Raw genomic sequence first — 20,573 nt, forward strand, 5'->3', positions numbered from 1 at the left:
CATTCTAATATGACAAATAGCATAAAGTTATAAAAATGTAATAAGGCAAAAATAAATAAAATGAGTAAATAAGGGCAGGGATAGCTCAGTAGGTAGAGTGGTGGCCCCATGACTGGAATGTCGGGGTTTCGAATCCACTGAACGGCTACCCTGAGGCACACCTGAGCAAGGTACCGTCCCCACACTCTGCTCCCCAGGCGCCCAATGGCTGCCCACTGAGTGAATGGGCTAAATGCAGAGAGGAATTTCCCCACAGGGATCAATAAAGTATACATTATTATTATTATTATTATAAAAATGTCCAAGAAATTCACAGAGAAAGTACAAGTAATAAATCTGCAAACAGTGAAATGAGTCAGAGACCTGAGGCTTTTTGTTTATTCTTGTGCAAGTTTGCAAAGAGATCTGTACTGATTAGTGTGATAGCAGACAATAATAAATACAACATAATAATACAGTTGCATTCTATAGCTGTGATGAGGTAAGAGAGGGACTGTGTAAATTGTTTTATTCAGGAGTCTAATGGCCTGTGGGCGGAAGCTGTTTGAGTCTTTTAGGCCTCGATGTCAGACTCCTGTAGCGCTTGCCCGAGGGCAGAGGTATGAACAGGTGATGTTGTGGGTGTTTACTGACCTTCATGATGTTTTTTAAGTACGATTAAGTACACTTTAAATTGTCAAAACATAAAATTCAGCATTTATTTTTTACCTATAGCGTAGACGTCCTGGTTGGGTTGTGTGATTTGAATGTAAAATTCTACATAAATGTTCATAACTGGAAATGAGGCATCACATACACAATTGCTAAAATGTAAAACATTTATTTGTAATCAAGGCCAACACAAATTCACTGAAGATGTCCCACAAAATATACACATGTAGTAGAAATATATGTTCCAAATGAAGGTATTTGTATTCATTCATTTAAAAAAAAGTGTTTTAGGGTATAAAATCTTATAACAAAAAGTGTTCATGCTCCAAAATCAGTGATCATATATTCATTTCAACATGTAAAGAAAAAGAAACACAGGCTGAAGTTCATTGCGATACAGCAGAAAGAGATAACAAGCTTCTTCTTCTTCTTCTTTTTTGGAATGAATCTCCTGCATTGGAACTCACTTCTGATATAATCTAAGTGGATCAACTGTCCCTTTGCTTTGGGTACCTTTTAACTTTATTTCATACATTCCCAGAATTAGACATAAGGCACATTAAAACAAGACTAAATTAAATCCATGTCAAGAATCTGAACATTTAACATAAACATTTAATATAAAACATCAATACAAATCTGCAGTGCCCAAAGCAGACCAAAATTATACAGAGAAGCCTTTAAAATGGTACAAACAGTGTTAAGATAAAAATAAACAAACAGAGTTTAAGTGGGTTGATCTGTAGAAATGTAACCAGTCTTTGTATCCTGAAGCATTGGTTACTAAAACACCTTGTGTAGTAATGTTTTTTGTGACTTTTTTTTTTTTTACCAATCCTGAGAGAACACCTCAACTGTTGGTGGATAAACAATGTGGTTCTCCTCTGTATACATTAAGCAGATTAATTTAAGCCCAGAGGGGTTTGTGAGCTGTGCGATCATGTGACACTTTCCTGCACTCAGTCTGCAGCAGACGGCTGTTAAATTTAATGAAGCAGCCAGAATGAGATTCACTGAACATTAGAGATGTCCACAACAGAAGAAAATGCTTCCTTAGAAAGCAGACAGTCAAATGTAAATTCTTTGCCACTGTGTAACAACAGTGTTTACATTGTCACGTTACTCTGCCACAGGCAAATGAGATGTCAACCCACTTTCAAATAACGGAAGTAAATCTTTGCGTAATGTTGCTGTTGCCATCATATGGTACAGTACTGTGCAAAAGTCTTGAGTCACCCCATCGTTTCTTTATACTGTTGATTTTTTTAGCGGTTGATCTCCAGGCTTTCTGAAGATGGTTTGCTTTTTCATTCATTCATCCCAATTCTTAGACCTGACTATTTTTGAAGGAATGTTTTTTTTTAATATATGACCTGTTTAACACTGACCTGTGAATTATTTGCAAAAACCTAAGTTGCCCAACTCCAGGTATTAACCGGTGTTGTGTCTACACACTACAGACAACTTAGCGAAAAATTCACTTTGAATTGTATCTTTAGGCACTTTACTAGCTGCCTGTTGCAAAAACAGTATTGTCATAGAAAGAGTATTTTTGCACCAACAAGGTGATTCCTAAAAACCTATTACGTGGAAACCTAGCATAGCTTAGAATGGTGTGCAATTTGTACTTAAAAAATTTGAGGAAACAGAACAAGTGGCCAAAAAAGAAGGAGCATGGTATGGGTCTGCATTTCAACCATCGGTACTGGGAATCTTGTCAAAAATGATGGAATTATGAAAGCAAAAAAGTACTATCAAATTTTCACCCACCATGTAATACAATCTTGAACATGTCTGATTAGTAGTAATCCCAAACACACTGTCAATACAGTAAAAATGTACCTGGACAGAAAAACACACAGTGGAACACTAATAGTCAAGGATTGGCCTCCACATAGGCAACATTACTGAGGCAGTGTGGGATCATCTTAACAGAGAATGGAACAAAAGACAGCCAACAGCCAAAGAACATCTAAATGTCCTTCTGGAAGCCTGGAGAACTATTCCCAAAGGTTACTTTTTGCCTCACATGCTCTATTACCATGTATGGTTGCATGTTTCAGTAGATCACTGCACCCATTTCACATTTTGCTAGCAAAATATAAAGAAATGAAGGGCAGCTCAGGATATTTGCACAACACTGTGTACTGAAGACAACATGCAAAGAAGAAAGTTCCAGCAGCCAATAGCAGGTGAGCAGACTGTAAAAGTCTGCATACATGTCTGTTTTCACCAGCTTATCTTGTGAGGTAATACAGAGAGAACAGTGATGGGGCCAGTCACTGAGAGCCTCACAGTGACAACTGACCTCTAAATAGACTCCGATTCCAATCCTCAAACTTCTAGCAATGAGACTCCTTTTCACCAACAGGGACGTAGCCATCTCGAGAGGGAGGTGCTTTCTGATGGAGGCTTTCACCGTCTGCTGCAAAGATGGCATGGAGTGCCTCCTGCTCCTGCTTTGTCTTTGGTAACTCAGTGGAAGGAGTGCTTAGAAGAACAAAACGCTGTGAACAGAAAATTGATTAAAAAACAAAGCATGTCAGTGATATGATGTCTGACAAACTGATTGTTCTTCAATTTCTAATAAACCTTTTTTTAACTTAAAGACATTCATTATGATTTTGAAACTTGAACTCTGTGTGTCTTGTTTCTCTCCCTCTCTCTCTGTGCCATCATTTCATTTCACCCAGTTATTTGGATTTTCCGTATTACCACCTCTTTGGATTCATCTTGTTGCCTGCTGGAATGATCTCAGTGGGATTTGCAATGGATTCATTTCATCTCTGCCTTGCAGGACTAGTTGTCATTTATCTGTAAACTCATTAAAAGGTACTCTTGCTCATTTACCTGCTTGCTTGTGTCTGCATTTGGGACATGGTTTTGGGAAGGTGGGGGCATGGTAAGTTACGATGTTTTCCTGCTGAAAACCTGGAACAATATTCTTATTTGGTGAATACCTTAACCAACAGAAGATAGAAGTTCCCTTTATTCACTTAAGATAACGGTGTATATAAATAAATATATTCAAATATTGTGATGAATTCTATGGCAGCTGCCAATTTCAGACAATAGAAATAGTGAACGGATGATCCAGAACTTTTTCAAAGTAAAGCAAAAAGGAAATGCTCTTGAGATATGTATACATACTTCTGTAACAAAGAAGCAAACAAATTGAACTATTGTTCATTCAAAAATACTGAATTATGACGAATCTGACTGGTTTTGTTTCTGTGGTTCAATCTTTAAGGTGCCAGTTTTTTCATATGCACAGAAAAATCCAAACAGTTTCGGACTTACTTCTCTCAGTGTTCCTGGGGTATTGTACAGTTTGAATGCCATACAAAGGGGTATGCAAAGCATGGAGGACAGAGCCAGGATCCAGCCGATCCCATCCGCCCACAACGGGTACACATAATCATTGTTGTACTTCAAAGGTGAGTACTTGATTAAGGCAAAGGCAAAGGTTCCCTGTGTGAAGTATGATAACACTGATAAATAACTGACATTTAATACACCAGTGAATACTTTGACTGTATAATTTTGGTATCATCTTAAGATATTAGCCCAGTTTTATTGACATGTATTTCTAATTTTGACCAGCAGAGGTTGCTCTACTTTCAGAAGAGAACTGTTAATAAAGCAAAACTCACAAAGCATGTTGCAGGAGTGAAGAAAAGCCAGCAGTATTTAATGGCAGGGCCGGGGCGATAGCCAATCATATCCTCAATGTTATCATAGAAGCGATCTGCCCCTGTGGTCAGAGGAAAGTTGGATCAGTGTCAAGATTCCCCCTGACCAGTAGAGAGCTTAAAAACCCCAGCACACTATTATTTTAATAAAACAAGTTGCAGTTATTTTCAACTAGTAATGATCATTTCTTTAATTCCTTTGAACTCAAACCATCAATCTACACCTTTCATTTTATGGATGGTCTCTATTAGCAAATTAAGCACTGAGCATTTTTAAGTTCCGACAGTCTTAAATAACAAACTCACCATAAACCCAACCGATGCAAACTGTCTGAAAAATGGCTACGAAGAGCAGGCACATCCCACTGGCTGCATAGTAGTCAAAGAGTTGGAAGACATACATGCCTCCCTGTGGGTACAGACAGACAGACAGACAGACATGAGTTCACAAGTGTAAGATAAAACAAATGAAACACAACCTGCATGACGCAAAATATTGCTTTCAGGTCATTTATCCCTTATGTGCTTGGATTTTACTAAAGTGGAAACAATTTGCCAACAACAAAAGTTATTCACAGTTGGCTGTGTCACAGCATGATTTGTGCCAAGTGACTGGATATGAAGGAATTTTAATAGGTTGCTAAAGAGAAGCTACAGTAGGTGAACTCAGGCACTTTAAATGAGTTTGGCAGACTGCTTGGCGACAGTCTGACTTAGGAAAAAATCATAAAAAAAAAACCCCAAACAAAATGCCCCAGTAAGTACTTCACTTAAATTCACAAGACCATGGATTGGTAGCATTTATGCTCAGTATCACTTTGAAATTATGTATGTATTAAAACTGAAAGAATTGCACAAACTAACCTCTGTCAGCATGATGAGGCCCAGGAAGAAGGATACTATTGCTACTGCCAGGATGAAGAGTTCCCTGCGGTTTTTACGGCGGAAGACGGAAGGATACATATCCACCACGGCTGTGACCAGGCTCTCCACACATACAAACTAATCAGGAAAAAAGCCAAAGTTATGAGATGTGCGTACTTTTTGATGTTGTGTACTGCATTTGTGTATGCATGTGCACAGACCAGCTGTTAATAAAAAGGTACTGAGCAACTGAGGAAAAATAGCAGAGCTGTACAAAGGCTACTAGTTGGGATTGTGTTCATATGACTATTATTTGAATTTTCTTTTTGTATGTGTTCTTGTGTGGGTTATTTTGCTACATGCTGGCCTCACCTGGCTGTCCAGTCCTAGAAATACAATCATAATGAAGAAGAAGCAGGCCCACAGAGGGGAAAAAGGCATCATGGTCACAGCTCGAGGATAGGCAATGAAGGCTAAACCTGGACCTGTCGTACACAGAAATCCCACTGAAGTTAGAATTTGTGTTTTTCTTTTCAATCAAGCACATATTTTGATATAATACTGACATGTTCAGTTCAACTGTCTGCGCTTTAGAAAATTGTATTCTGCCATGCATTGATTCACACCCAATAAACATCCTGCAGTACTGATCAATACACCGTATCTTTATATATACATCTATATGGATACATGAAAGCTCTGTGTGTTCCTCAAACTCGGGCCCTCTACAAACCGCCTGGGAGTTGGAGGTTCTGCACAGTATCTAAGCTTTTCCTAGGACTTTGCTCTTCTGGACGGAGACCCTTTGATGTTGTGCCTGTTGATTACCACTACATCTGGTTGGTTGCCAGCAGCTGGAACTCAAAGACTGCAACACAGGACCTTTTCTCCTTGGTAGTGTCTCCTATCGGGACTTGGGGACATCTAGTCTATATTGTGCACAGATGTCCCTGTACACTATCCCAGCTGGGATATACTGCATCAACTTGCATCTTACATCCTGCTATTATATGTTGGATAGTCTTCACGACACCTTTGTACGGTCTGCAACTTGGGTCCTGTTGTCTATGGTGGACTCCTGCCTCTATGGATCTGATGGTATCTGTCAGAGGTACAGGCCAAGTTGGGGCTTGGTGGTCCATGACGGTTCCTCTTCTTGTTCCAATCACTGTCTGTCTTCAGCTGCCTCAGATCTCAACAGGGGCTGGGGGTGGGGCACTTATCTTCATCCTGCACTGTGACTCTGACACTCACTAATCCTCACCCCTTCCTCTATTCATTGTTCATAGTGCCTCAGGATTTTGGAGACCTCAGTGTATTGTGAGCAGTTTTTGTGTCTTGACATCAGAGGCATTTATCTCCTTATGTGGCTAGCTTATTATTCCAGAATTGAAATGAATTATGTCAATAGTGCTCAATACACCTCCCACTGTGCTATAGGCTCTGGATCTTCACCTTCAATAGTAGCTGTCTTCAACTGCTACAAACGCTATTGCACTCCCATGTATTGCATATGACCTCTCAGTTGGATTAGTAGCTTTACATCAATTCCACATTGTAAGTCCTTGTCCATATTAGCTTTGTTCCACTACCCACATCAGTATTTACTGGTTTCTCAACCCCTGGCATGGACCTTGATGTACAAACCTATCTTATCTATCTATCTATCTATCTATCTATCTATCTATCTATCTATCTATCTATCTATCTATCTATCTATCTATCTATCTATCTATCTATCTATCTATCTATCTATCTATCTATCTATCTATCTATCTATCTATCTATCTATCTATCTATCTATCTATCTATCTACCTACCTACCTACCTACCTACACAATATAAGAACTACAAACCAGATTCAGCCACTTCTGAGATGGGCACATTTTGCTCGTTGGACATGAAGCCCAGGATGGAGAAGATGGCAAAGCCCGCAACAAAACTGGTACCACTGTTAAGGAAACAGAGGGCCACACAATCCCTGCAAACAGCACAACAAGAATATAGTCACTGAAAATAAATTGTTGAAAATATTACTGACATTACATGGAACAGAATTACTTGATATGCTCACATATATATATATGAGTGTAAAGCGTCTTTTGTCACTGGACAAAAGACGGAGAGAGAGAGAGAGAGAGAGTCATTACCTGTAGCAGTTGTTGTTATATTTGTTGTAGCTTCCTAGGGCAGTGAGGCAGCCAAGACAGATGGCGAATGAGAAAAAGATCTGAGTTCCAGCATCCATCCATACCTTTGAACAGAAATGAAACCAGATGAGGAAAGAAATACATTTTTAAAGACTCTTTAAAAAAAAAAAAGGATAAACTCAGACAGAAAAAGAAAAAACGAATGTTTATCAGCTTTCTACGGTGTTGTGAAAAATATTTTCCCCTTCATCATTTCTTTCTTGTTTTTGATTTTAATATTTGTCATATTTTCATGTTTCAGACGATCAAATACAGTTTAATATTACAAAGCGCAGTTTTCAAATGATGATTTAATTTATTAACGAAAAAACCCAATCTAACCAAACCTACCCTGTATGAAAAAAATGGGATGACCTTAAGAGAATATATTTCCAACAGAATAATCAGATGTCCTTGACAACCAAAGAAAATACAGACAAGTTTACACATTATTTTGGTTTGCATATTTCTGTGTTCCTGAAAGGCTCAGTCCAGTTTGAATGTTTGGAAACAGACTTCAATCCATAACATTAAGCAAGAACTACATTCGCTGTTATTTTGTTTCTTTCTTCTGCTTCGAATTAAAAGAAACCTTTAACATCCACCCATAAAATTCTCTTTGCCCTCTTATCCAGTTTGCAGGAGCAGTTGACACTGGACAAAAGGCCAGATACAGCCCCACCGGATCACTGTGTGATCAGGGTAAGATAAGATTGTTTTGCACAACGGCAGCACCACACCCAAAAATGCAAATAGTGAACTCAGTCTTCAAAACCTCCCATGTCCCTTTTAATTTTTGAAAAAAGTCTAGAAAAGTACTGCTACTATCTCTGAAATCTCTTCTCACCCCACAACCCTGACATGAGCTTCCTAGTAAAGCCATTTCCACATCTAAGGCACAAAGCAGAGCACTCTTGGAACACTCACTCACACTTCAACATGTAAATGAGATTTCTCTTTCTAATTGCTTTTCTGGTAAAATGCTCCCACTGCACTGAGGCATTTTTCAAGGTAGCTGGCAGCCGGGACTGAAGATCTGACTGACAGTAACTCTGGACACATCATTACAACCAAAGGCAGATATTTTGAACTCTTAAACGCTTTACACTCAGCCTTGTCTAGGACTGCATACACGTGGCTTGTGTTCATTCTCTAAAGGACAATGAAGAAGGGTTGGGGCGAGTGTTTGGAATTCAAACAAAAGCAAGCACAAAGGAAACTGCAAGTGTCCTTGTTACCACCCATATTCCCAACCCACTCTCATGTGATTGTTAAAACGGTTTAAAGCAACCAGTTGTTTAGTTAGTTTAAAGGCACAAAAATGAGACAGGATTCAGTCCCTCATCATAAACCAGGGGTGGGCAACTCCAGGCCTCGAGGGCTGGTGTCCCTGCAGGTTTTAGATGTGTCCTTGGACCAACACAGCTGATTTAAATGGCTAAATTAGCTCCTCAACTTGTCCTGAAGTTCTCCAGAGGCCTGGTAATGAACTAATCATGTGATTCAGGTGTGTTGACCCAAGGTGAGATATAGAAACCTGCAGGACACCGGCCCTCGAGGCCTGGAATTGCCCACCCCTGTCATAAACCTACAATAACTGGCTTTATCTTTTAGCTGTTCAATGATCCTCCAGCTAGTCCTTAAGTGTGTCAGTCTTCTGCGTGAAGCTAAAAAGGGAAACTTTTCTCAATTTGGTAATGTCTCAATGCCAAGAGAAACATATTTTCTATCTCTTTTTTTCAGACAGACAGGATGATGGGTGGAGTAACTGTGTTAGCTTTAGGTGGATGGATGAGTACATAAAGTCAAATTCTAAACATAGAATGCAAATTTGGCCATTCAGTAACAGCCTTCAAAGCTTTATTGTTTTAATTGTGTTGCTCGATACTGAGCTTGCTGGGATGTTCCTTTTTGCTTTTTTTGAGCAACCACCCCAATGTGGCTAGTGACTTTATGAGGCCATAAAAGTGAACAACACAAAGTAACAGTGCACTCAATTCAAAATCTTAAGTGCTGTATCCGGTGTTTGCTTTTGACAAATCTGAAAAGCTTTTCTTAAGAGCAAAAAGGCAAAGCAGTGAAAATCTATCTGAACCTGAAATCACATCTTTGCCTATGGGATGGATCAAACAGTCATGCTGACAATTTCTCGTAAACAGTGGTGACTTTCCAAGAAATTACAAATGTACAATACAACAAAAACGTTAAAGATGATTCAGTACATATGTTTAGAAATTTTTGGTGTTAAAAGCTGCCAGTCTCACAGTGAACCATTAAGTACATGATCAGGCCAACCGTCTACGAAAGGTCTGGGAGTTGAAGGTTCTGCACAATATCTTAGCTCTTCCTAGGACTCTCTGATGTTGAGCCTGGAATCTGTTGAAGCTGTTCTTCCAGTTTTGGGGTTACAACTCTTAATGTTCCTGTAACTACTGGAAATGCTTTGGCCTTATATTCCATATCTGTTCCAGTTGTTCCTTCAGGCTCTGGTACTTCTCTATTTTCTCGTGTTTCTTCTTCCTGATGTTGCTGTATGCTGTAATTGTCACGTCTATCACAACTATGTCTGTGAAGGTTCTCAGTCATCCAGGTCATCGTAGTCAAAGGAGCTTGCAAAGAAAAGCGTCTGGACTTCTTTAAGTTGCTTGAAGACGTTTCACCTCTCATCCGAGAAGCTTCTTCAGTTCTAAGGTCAAATGGTGGAGAGTCCCAGATATAAACCTAGTGGGAGTGACCCCCCACAGAGGGACAAAAGGACCCCCTGATGATCCTCTAATCGCCTGAGCCAAGGTGGGAAACTGGGCGTGGGTCCCAATCAGCCAGAGTTTCGGGTGTGTTCATTGTGAAACCTGGCCCCACCTTATCATGTGAATTCCTGAGGTCAGATGGCCCAGGATGTGAGTGGGCGTTAAGGCGTCTGGGAAAGCATCTCAAAACTGGATTATAGATGGCAGAGAGTTGGTGTCGTAAACCCCCGCCTCTGTTCAAAGATGGTCGCTCACAGTGGACATAGATGGCTTCTTTCACTCCTCTTTCAAACCATCTGTCCTCTCTGTCCAAAATGTGAACATTGGCATCCTCGAAAGAGTGTCCTTTATCCTTAAGATGCAGATGGACTGCTGAGTCTTGTCCTGTGGAGGTGGCTCTTCTGTGTTGTGCCATGCGCTTGTGAAGTGGCTGTTTGGTCTCTCCAATGTAGAGGTCTGAGCATTCCTCGCTGCACTGTACAGCATACACCACATTGTTAAGTTTGTGTTTTGGCGTTTTGTCTTTCGGGTGAACCAGTTTCTGTCTGAGCGTGTTGCTGGGTCTGAAATACACTGGGATGTCATGCTTGGAGAAAACTCTCCTGAGTTTCTCCTGTATTTCAGACCCAGCAACACGCTCAGACAGAAACTGGTTCACCCGAAAGACAAAACGCCAAAACACAAACTTAACAATGTGGTGTATGCTGTACAGTGCAGCGAGGAATGCTCAGACCTCTACATTGATCTGCATGCCTGGACATATGTTTTTCTGACAAGGTGAACCACTGTTCACCACCTCAGCACAAGTGTATTGTTTTTTTTTAACTTACTTGGGGGTCAGACAGTCGATTGATGTCGGGGTAAAGGTAGAAGTGGATTCCAATGGAGGCGCCTGGCAGTGTTACTCCTCTGATCAGGAGAACCAGGAGCATTACATACGGAAAAGTAGCTGTGAAGTAAACTACCTGGAAGGAAACAACATTTTCTTGTGATTCTAACATCTTTTATAACAATTCCTACCATTCTATTTTTTTGATTTCAATTAAACGTGTTATTTTCTCTCTTTTTTTCCAAAATGTGACTTCTTTAGTCTGCAAAAATTTCAAATATGAAAAAAAAGTAGAATATCTTTCGTAGCATTAAGCAGTGCAGATTTTCATTATATGAGTTTGGTTAAACGCAAATCTTTGTTTTTCATTTATTACAAACAACAAAAGACTGGCAGAAGATTGGTATTTAATGGTGCACATCAATAACACAGATGCTGTTCTAACTGTGAATGTTTAGCACGGGAGGGTTTATTATTATTATTTTTCTTTTTTTACCTTGCCTGTGGATTTCACTCCCTTCCATACACAGAAGTAACAGATTACCCATGCAAAGGCAAGACACAGAGCCAGATCCCAGTTCAGAGAACCAATGTGGTCAATACCTGAAGATATTCTCAGTACTCTGCGCCTAAATCGAAAACATACGCACAGGAGAAAAACTAATTATCATACCTAATGTACTGATACAAACCCTTAGGAACCAGAAGCTAAGAGTTAAAAAGCGGAGAGAAACAAAAATAAGACAACTTTGAACAAGTAGTTTGACCTAATTTAATCCAAACCTCTAGAATAAATTTTTTGTTTAGTAAATCTGTTGGTATGTAAGGTCATTTGAGGACATGGTCAAACAAAAGGACACTTACTCCCAGAACTCAATGACAGGAGAGGTGGTGTTCTCATGGTGATTGATGGAGGTATTCCCCTTCTGCAATGGCATACAGGAATCTTGAATGAAGGACAGACAAAAAGACATTCAATCCTGTGAAGAAATCCAAGCGTTCTCCAAGGTTTCCAAGTTACACACAGGCAAGACAAACAAGTGCCGACACTGAGACAGACAGAAACAGTTTTCCTGCAGCATTCACTCCCTTTATTCAAAAATATGGGAAAAAAATCACAAAAGGACGTTTTATCTGCATCCCTAAAAGTAGTCTTTAGAGACCTTTAGAGATGCTGACCTAGGTATCCTTGATTAAAGATTACACCAATAGTATGTGCAGCACCGGCAAAAATTTTCGGCACTTCACATGCTAAAATTCTTAAACATCGTAATTCAGTTGGCAGTGACTCCAAACATACAGATACAGATGCCAAAGAACTGTCAGTGACAAGAAGAACAAAGAGTCTGCCCCTTCCACTCCTCCTGTGGTTTACATGGATATTAACTGTTCTGAAATGTTGCATATTGTGTATGACAGGTTGTCTACACTTGAATACAAAAAATTGTATGACAGAAAGGACCAATCACAGAAATTCCATGAGGTATTATAATTGGCTGGTTTCTATGATCTTAACCAACATAAAAATGATCAGCATCCCTTTTTCTCAGTTTATTGTATCACAGTTGTGTTCATTTATATATGTATTTATCTATAGACAGCCTACAGAGAGGGCTTTTCAACCAATCCAAACTGCCCGACATGGATGACACTGTGTGTAGGTCACATTTGCTGCTTTTGTCTATTGAGAATAAAAAGATGCTCTTCCATTATTGTTCATAGTGACAGTGTAAGATACTTGAATATTGTATTTATGTATTGTGTTAGAATATGGTCATTAAAGAAATTTACCCTATGTGGACAGCAAAGTCATAAACACCAATAAGAATTTTCTTAAGTTTATATGATAAGCAGAGATACAAAATCTTTGTCTTACTTGTGTTCCAGCTATTGTTGCAGGATGCCCAGGGCAGATCCCAGGTGAAGGAGTGGAACAGAAAGAAGATGGCCCAGGCTAACACAATAATGTAGTAGATGTTCAGCAGAGCAACAATTACCTGGCTGCCATAACCCAGGCCTGAAACAGAAAACACGCTTTTGGTGATAAGCAATAAAATACCACTATTACCAATCCTTTGACTTGATTGGTCAGGCCAGTTAGGTCATTATTTTTCCGCAGTACCTGTCGCTGAACCAACATACAGTCAGGTAACTGTGCAAATGTATTGTTTAGTGTAGTTCCACAGAGGCGTACTTTAATATTGTCACATTCTTGTGACATGTACTAGTCGAAGCACAGCTGGAGATGTACTGAATCTGTTTTTATCACTTGTTAACAGCAGCCTGTAAACACTAAAGCTCCACTGAAGCTAATTGTGCTGTGTCTGATGTGATCCACCCAAAGTTGTCAGTTCAAGTAAGGAAAAAGTTTCAGTTACATGACTGTTTCCTTAACTCGACCCTGCACAACTTGCAATCCCCTATATCCATTTACTTTGTACTGTATCTTTTTTCAGTGTTGTTCTACATTTTTGTTAGGAATACTCTGTAGTTCACAAGCAGCTGCTGCAGACACATTTACATTTAACACGTGAATTAGACAAATGTATCCATGTATGGTACTGTTAACACCATAAAATATCCATAAAATGATTTCTTGGGAACACAAGTTGATTACCTTCAAACAAAGGGCAGATTTTCCTCCAGCAGGTAATGCCTCCCTCACTGGTGTACTGACCCAAAGCTGTCTCCAGGAAGAAGACAGGGATCCCACAAGCAAACAAGAAGATGAGGTATGGTATAAAAAAGGCACCTGTACACACACAGATTGAAGGAAAAGTTGACTAAGTTGTTTTCAACATGTCCTCGAGCAATGTGGTGCAGTTAGGACTGCTGCATCTTGAAGTTATTGTACACATACTGCAAGGTAAGGTTGCAAAAAAGTTTCTAGTAAAACATCCTGCTCCAAAGTTATTTTGCTAGAAGTTAAGCATGAATTGGCTCATTCTTCATATTTTTAAAGGATTTAACAAGCCTGGCCTACTTATTCACTATTTTATTGATTGTCTTGGAATTTCACACGTTAGCTCATGTATTTTTTTTCTTTCAACGCTAATGCATACGATAGTAATTATAAAAAATGATAATTAATCCAACTTTCAAGCAAAGCACTTGCAGTTTATCAGTTTAATTTGCATGCTAGGTGGACTACTCTTTCCAAAGGAAAGGAAATGATGCATAAAGTCTACTACATCTACTAATCTGAAGTGTCTTGTGGCTGTAATCTTGCCACCAGACCCTGATGCAGTGTATGACTATGTAAATGCAAAAATAAACTAAAGATATCTCAAGATAACGAGGTAACGAGCAAAAAACGTTCATTGGCGACACTCACCTCCTCCATTCTTATAACAAAGGTAAGGAAAACGCCAGACATTCCCAAGGCCAATAATTTCTCCTGCCACGGACAGAATAAACTCAACCTTGTTGCCCCATTGTCCCCTTTCTGTCATCTTCTCCTCTGTACTGGGTACAATGTCCAGCGGCCTGCTGTGCCCATTAGAAGCTTCCACCTTGGACGTGTTTTCCATATCGTTTGATTGACCTAAGAAATTGAACATAACATAGTGTCAGGATTTGTTTTAAAGGCAGAGAATAAAGCTTTCATTCAGAAGGCATTTATGGCTTGTCCAATTTCAGTAGAGCTTAAAGGTAGATTGCTGAAAAACGTCATGCATTATTTGTCCCAGTCACTCTCATTTCAATTCAACCATGACAGCAGTTCGTACAGACTGAACTTTTTTGTCTATAAAATTAACACGTTTGATTGCTTCATAAAAAGTGTTTCTATACATTTGTGATGATACGCAGCTGCAACAATTCTGACTGAGATTTGTTTCTGCATTTTTATCCGTGAAAATGTTTGCATTCAGGATAATGCACCAACAACCTCAACAGGAGATTAAGCAATTTCAGGACCTTGGGTAGTTCTTGGTGAACATTTATATGATGTGCCATCTATTATTGTATTTACAAAAGCCAAAATGTATGCCATCTTTTTTGTGCGTTGAATGAGGTCAGCAATTACTTGAGGTTATGTGACCACATTAGAAGTTGGTCAGGACCTCTGCCAAACCCTGTTTTGGGGCCAGCACTACTGAAAGAATTTCTCTCTATGGAGGAAACAGACAGCTCACTGACTGTGCTCACTCCTGTCAGGTTGCATTAACAGGCTTCTCACAGTCCGTCTGTTACCCCTTTTTCCTCTCTCTGGAACACATTATGGTCACTGCTGCAGTCCTGCAGCCTTCTGCAGGAAACACGCTCACACTAATCCGATTACAAAAATGCACCAATTCTTTTTTCACCCCAAACATCCACACAAACACAAGTTACATGTAGTGTGACCTAGTTTAACAGGAGTAGTTTCTCCATGTTTTCTATGTTTACTTCTGAAAACAGCACGGGGGATAGAAGGTTCATTTATCACAAAGCCTTGTGTGAAGCCATCTTCAGGAATTCGCTCCTGCTGATAAAGGGCAGAGGTGGAGCACAAAAGTGACTTTGTATGTGATGTGTACATAGGGATGGAGGTTAGAACCACTTTAGGAGCCAAAATCTCAGCGGCAGAGCCAAATTGTGGCCGAGGTAAAAAATAGAGCTCTTGTTTTCGGAAGCTACTTGGTGGGAATGAAGGCTCAGTTCAACAAAAGTGGAGTGGCCTTGCAGCCAGATCACAGTTTACCTCCCCTTTTCACAGTTTCTCTGTGGGCCAAGTGCCTCACTTCAAAAAGCATAATTTTAATAGGCTCTAAAAGATCGAACTTACAATAGCCTTTCCTTGCTGAAATAGTAGGTATTCACACACGTTCAATACAGGACATCAGAGAAGAGGCACACTGTGAGAAAATGTGCCAAAACTGGGAACAAGCTCATGGAGGCAAAAAGGACCTTCTTCCTAGGAAACGGAGCCAACATTTCCTCTTTCTGAAACATAATGGGCTGACTGAACCACTGAGTGACCGACAGACTGAGCTACTGAATGACTGGCCGACTGACTGAAGGTTAGGCTGACTTTGTGGTCCAGTACTGTATTGTAAATACATCAAAGTCGGTAAATAATTATTGTAAACTAAATTTTTAGTATTCAAAATGTTGCCTGATAAGTAGGGCTATATTATAAGATCTGGGTTTTGTGTCCTTATAATAGGATTCTGAACTGAGTCAAAAAATATTCACATATAGGTGAATTCACAGGGCTATTATTTTCAAATCCAAAATCTGACTGACTTAATTTTGAGTGGGTAACACTGTGAACATAAATACTGTAAATCTATAAGGAAATTAGCCTGTGGAAAGAAGTTAAAAAGTTTACTTGTAATGGTTGTGCACAACTTGATCATTGACGTGCAAATTGTCATGACCACTGATCAACAACCATTGATCAAAGACCATTGATCAGTGGCCTAGTTTAAGTCATTGTGCAAATGTACTGTTTATAAGGTTGTGAAAACCTGCAGTCAGCTGAGACTGAAGAAGTCACTTGGATGAGTGCCGAAGCGTTCCTCCCACTGAAAACACTACGTTCAGATGAACAGAATCAGCCTTTTGGATATTTGATCTTAAGTGGGCCCAAAGAGTGAAACTACACTTTCCACATTTAATCCCTGAGATTATGAAATAATACAATTTTTACAATTTACAATTACAATTTTGGCAGCACATCTCAGTTTCTCTACATGATACATGTGTAAAATTACAGAAAAGGTTCCAGTAGCTCACTGACTGTCCCATATTCATAAAACGGACGTTTCTATAGTAGACAGTGAAATATAGCAATTTTTCTGTCATTTAATTGTTTATCTATTACTGAACTGAACATTGGTGCATAATGAATGGCTGTAGGGTAGGTCTTTATCAGCAGTGAAAACTGTAAAGTTTTTTTTTTTAAAGTTAAGTTTCCAATATTTATACGGTACCTTCTTTAATATTTTGTAAACCCATTCAGCAGGCCGGATTGCAGTCTTTGCCGATCGATTCTGACTATGTTTGACATCCCCTGCTCTAAGTTCAGTGGGACTGTAAACAGTAATGTATTAAAAAAATCTGTTATCACTCAGATAGGCTGGAAGAAAACTCAACAACTTGATCTATGGCAAAGTTATTTCACAATCAACGGGTTATTTTTCCTCCCTCTAAAGCTTGGTTAGGTTGTGTTTTACAAGACTAAAACGGTTGTGTTCAGTGATGTACTCAGAAAGGTGTAGTTTTGGTTCCAGCAGACATAACTTCCATCGATGTCCAACAATCAGACTAAGTTTACACAGTTGCGATTATCCTGTAATTAGGCAACAAGTTCTCGGGTTGATGAATAATCAATTCCGACACCACGTAAGAACACTGAATGTAACGTTTTCTGCTGCAAGCTACAAACTGAACGGTTATGTAACGACACTCATCTTTCACTTTTTCACTAAAGCATATCAGTTTCCACGCCTGCTTGGTTGGAATGGTAGAGGAGTCAACTGGATCCGCGCTCCCTGTCCAGTGCGCGCTCCCGACGCATTGGAAACAAATTCTGTCGGGGATAACTACCTTGGCACGACACCTGCCATAACCTGTTCTCGGAAGAGATCCATTACGAAATAACCGCACACTGCTGTTTGCTAACGGTCGGAGCCTCATTATGTGCAACTTGCTCTGAGTGCACGTGTTAGGAAGAGGAGCCCCGGTCATTATTTGACTGTGAGATGCCAAGAACCAACAGCACGGAGATTTCTCAAGGCTATTTTCCTCACACTTTGTTTTCATAATCACGTTTTAATACTGAACACCACACTGTCGGTCAGCTGTGTATATTTCCTGTCATCACTATATCAAATCCTCTCACGCCATCTACTCTAAAATTACACGTTGTAAGTTGCATTGCTTGTATGTGGACACTGGATTTATCGGCCATCAGTTAAATACTGCACGAGAAGTCGTCTCAGAGATAAATGAATAAGCTTAGCCTTTGAGCTAATCAATCAGTTTTTCTGACATTTTGTAATTTTTGATGTTACATCTAAGAAAAAAAATTAATGCTTGATAGACACAATGCAATGAAAAGCACAGCTAGTTAATAACAATTGCGTTTTAATCAAAAGCTCTTGCTTTAGATGAGAAGTGCATTTAATCAGGTTTTGCAGGCTTTCTTTTTAATGAACAGAACTAATAACTGCAGACAATGAAGGAAACGGCTTGCTGAAAAAATGTTAGTACGTTTTTTTGTTTTTGTCTTTTTACACAGCAGTACTTCATGGACAAATCGGGAACTAGTGCAGAGATCAGGTTAATAAACTAAGTGTCCCAAGAGCTTTCACTAAGCTTCTGTACCAAATAAGTTTGAAGCTTTCTGGAGCAATGACTTCACTTATTTTTTTCATCTGTGAACCCAGAACAATATAAAGTGTTTAATAATCAAAGCTACTCACCTTTCATAGTGTTAAAGTGTGACAGTTTCCAGGAGAGAGCAGATCATATGGAGCTCTGCTGCCGCTTCAGGCTTCACTATATAACACGCTTGTTATATAGTGAAGGGGGCGGAGAACTGAGAAATTGGAAACTTTGGTGAAGCTGAGTGATTTTCCCTCTGCTTTGCCCCATAAGCGCGCGCGCGCGCGCACACACACACACACACACACACACACACACACACACACACACACACACACACACACACACACACACACACACACACATTCTCTGCCATCCATTTCTATTCAGACACCCCCAGACTGAAATGCACACACACTGCACACTAGAGGTCTGTGCTGTCTTACCGTGGTGGGATAATTACGTAACCTTTTGACGCGCACATTCTCCCAGGGTCTGTTCTGAGAGCAACTAGTACGGTGGAGACACTGGTTGGACTATGTGGACCATCAGCACACATGTTCAGTCATGTTTGTTACTGGGGCTGGTATGCAGAAATGCATCATGCTTAGAATGTGCAACTTTGAATCATCTGCTCAAACGAATCGTTCTAGTTGTTTCTGCTGTCTCTCTTCAGTATTTTTCTACTCCTGGGAATTAAAATATCCATCCTGCTTCATGAAGTCCCGGCTCCAAAAACACCATTAATTCAGACCACGAAAAAGGAGGCTTTATTCCCTCAATCCTTCTTCACAGTCCCAGAAGCCCATTCAGATTTTTTTTTCCCACCACAGGGGTCCAGATCGGTCTAGTTCAAGGCATTTGTTATAAGGTCACAATGCAGAGGATCTGTGTGGCGGTGGAGACAGATTTAAGGACAGAGTTAAGATGTTCTTAACTCCACCCCCACCCCCACCAACCCACTAAACTCCATCTCCTTTGTTCCCCCACTGTTCCATCGTTTTAAAACGTATGCATTATCCATACAAATGAAGCCATCGGTGATTCCCTTTAGTTTCCTCTACTGTGACAAACTGAACACACAGGGCATCTGAAAAGTTGCAAATATGAGCATTGCATTGTAAGTAAAGTTTTTTCAAAGTTACATCAAAAAAGAAAAATACAGAGTATGTAAAGTAGTCAGACAAACAGAGGAAAACACAGAAGAGAAACTTAGAAGTTCAAAAACTCGTCTAAAAAAATAGTTTAACTGCTGTTAACACGTACAGACAGGTATCAGTGGTTTCTAAGCTTTTTTCGCCGCCCATAGGGCCCCTTTCCATAGATAAAAATGCAACTCTGACCTTCACCAAGGTGGAACCACTGCTTTAAATTATTACAACTACTTCATACGCTTCTGTAGCAACATGTGTAGACAAGCAAAACCAGGTAAAAGACACTGGAGAGCTCAGCAATGGGCTGCGTTTCCTCGTCTTTTTCTGCTGCTCCCTTAAGTGTGCAGCCACAAATCACAACTCTGATTATCCCCTGTGCCAGAGTTCTTACAGGTTGGAATTCTATATATAGGCTTTATTTTTTATTTCATTTAAAAAATAAAATAAAGCAAAACAAATAATCAACAAATGATATATTCTCGGTATATTTTAAATCTAATGTCAGTTTTGTTCATTTTTCAATCTCACAAAATCAATTCAGTTAGTTTTCTTTTTTTCAGAAGTGTAACTTTAATATATATTTTCATTAATTCAAAATGTTTTTTTATACAACGTTTTAGTTTTTAGTTTAGTTTTTGTTACCTGTAACAAGCTTGCTCTGTGCATTCTCCAGGGTCCATCTGGTCTCCACAGATCAAACAGAAGTGTGCTGGTTAAACCATATGTGTAAACACATCTTGTTTAATGCTTGCTGAGACTATAGGTTAAAATCTAATCCACAGCAGTTTGACTGGATTGGGCGACCTTAAAATGTGTCGGTTAAGGTTAAAAAAAGATGTTATATAGCTATTTACAAAAACGTTTTTTTCCAAGAAGCATTGGGCCAGTCATAAAATACCCACAACTGTAATTCCAATTGATCCAAATGAACTCATTTACCCTCTCTAAAGCAACAAGACAGACATTATTAGGCAATTCACATCAATGTTTGACAGACAACTCTTGCCTCATCCATGATTTTAATGGTGAATAAAGGTGAATGCAAAGATCAAAGTGGCTGCAGAGCAAGGGAGCAAACATAGCAGTTGGTGACTTCCATATGTTTTAAAATAATGATTTTCATCAAAGTATAA

The 20,573-nt window shown here is 39.4% G+C and overlaps 1 protein-coding gene across 2 annotated transcripts; it reads right to left on the reverse strand.

Moving 5' to 3' along the window:
• Positions 1-803: 803 nt before the first annotated feature.
• On the reverse strand, positions 804-19,097 carry slc6a13 (solute carrier family 6 member 13). Of its 2 annotated transcripts, XM_080862232.1 has the most exons (16): positions 18,733-18,747; positions 18,385-18,500; positions 14,307-14,516; positions 13,590-13,724; positions 12,849-12,989; positions 11,837-11,918; positions 11,469-11,601; positions 10,974-11,108; positions 7,358-7,461; positions 7,064-7,188; positions 5,580-5,692; positions 5,208-5,345; positions 4,650-4,752; positions 4,305-4,405; positions 3,952-4,122; positions 804-3,158 (listed from the first exon to the last, which is right to left on the reverse strand). In XM_080862232.1, the coding sequence occupies exons 2-16, from the start codon at positions 18,389-18,391 to the stop codon at positions 2,994-2,996; spliced, it is 1,863 nt and encodes a 620-aa protein (XP_080718358.1). In that variant the 5' UTR covers positions 18,392-18,500; positions 18,733-18,747; the 3' UTR covers positions 804-2,993. The 2 variants fall into 2 exon arrangements, with proteins under 2 accessions (XP_080718358.1, XP_080718359.1); XM_080862233.1 differs by lacking the exon at positions 18,385-18,500 and having other exon boundaries at positions 18,733-19,097.
• Between the last annotated feature and the right edge of the window lie 1,476 nt (positions 19,098-20,573).

The sequence above is a fragment of the Rhamphochromis sp. 'chilingali' genome (genome assembly GCF_963969265.1).
Source record: "Rhamphochromis sp. 'chilingali' genome assembly, chromosome: 2".
Taxonomy (NCBI): Eukaryota; Metazoa; Chordata; class Actinopteri; order Cichliformes; family Cichlidae; genus Rhamphochromis; species Rhamphochromis sp. 'chilingali'.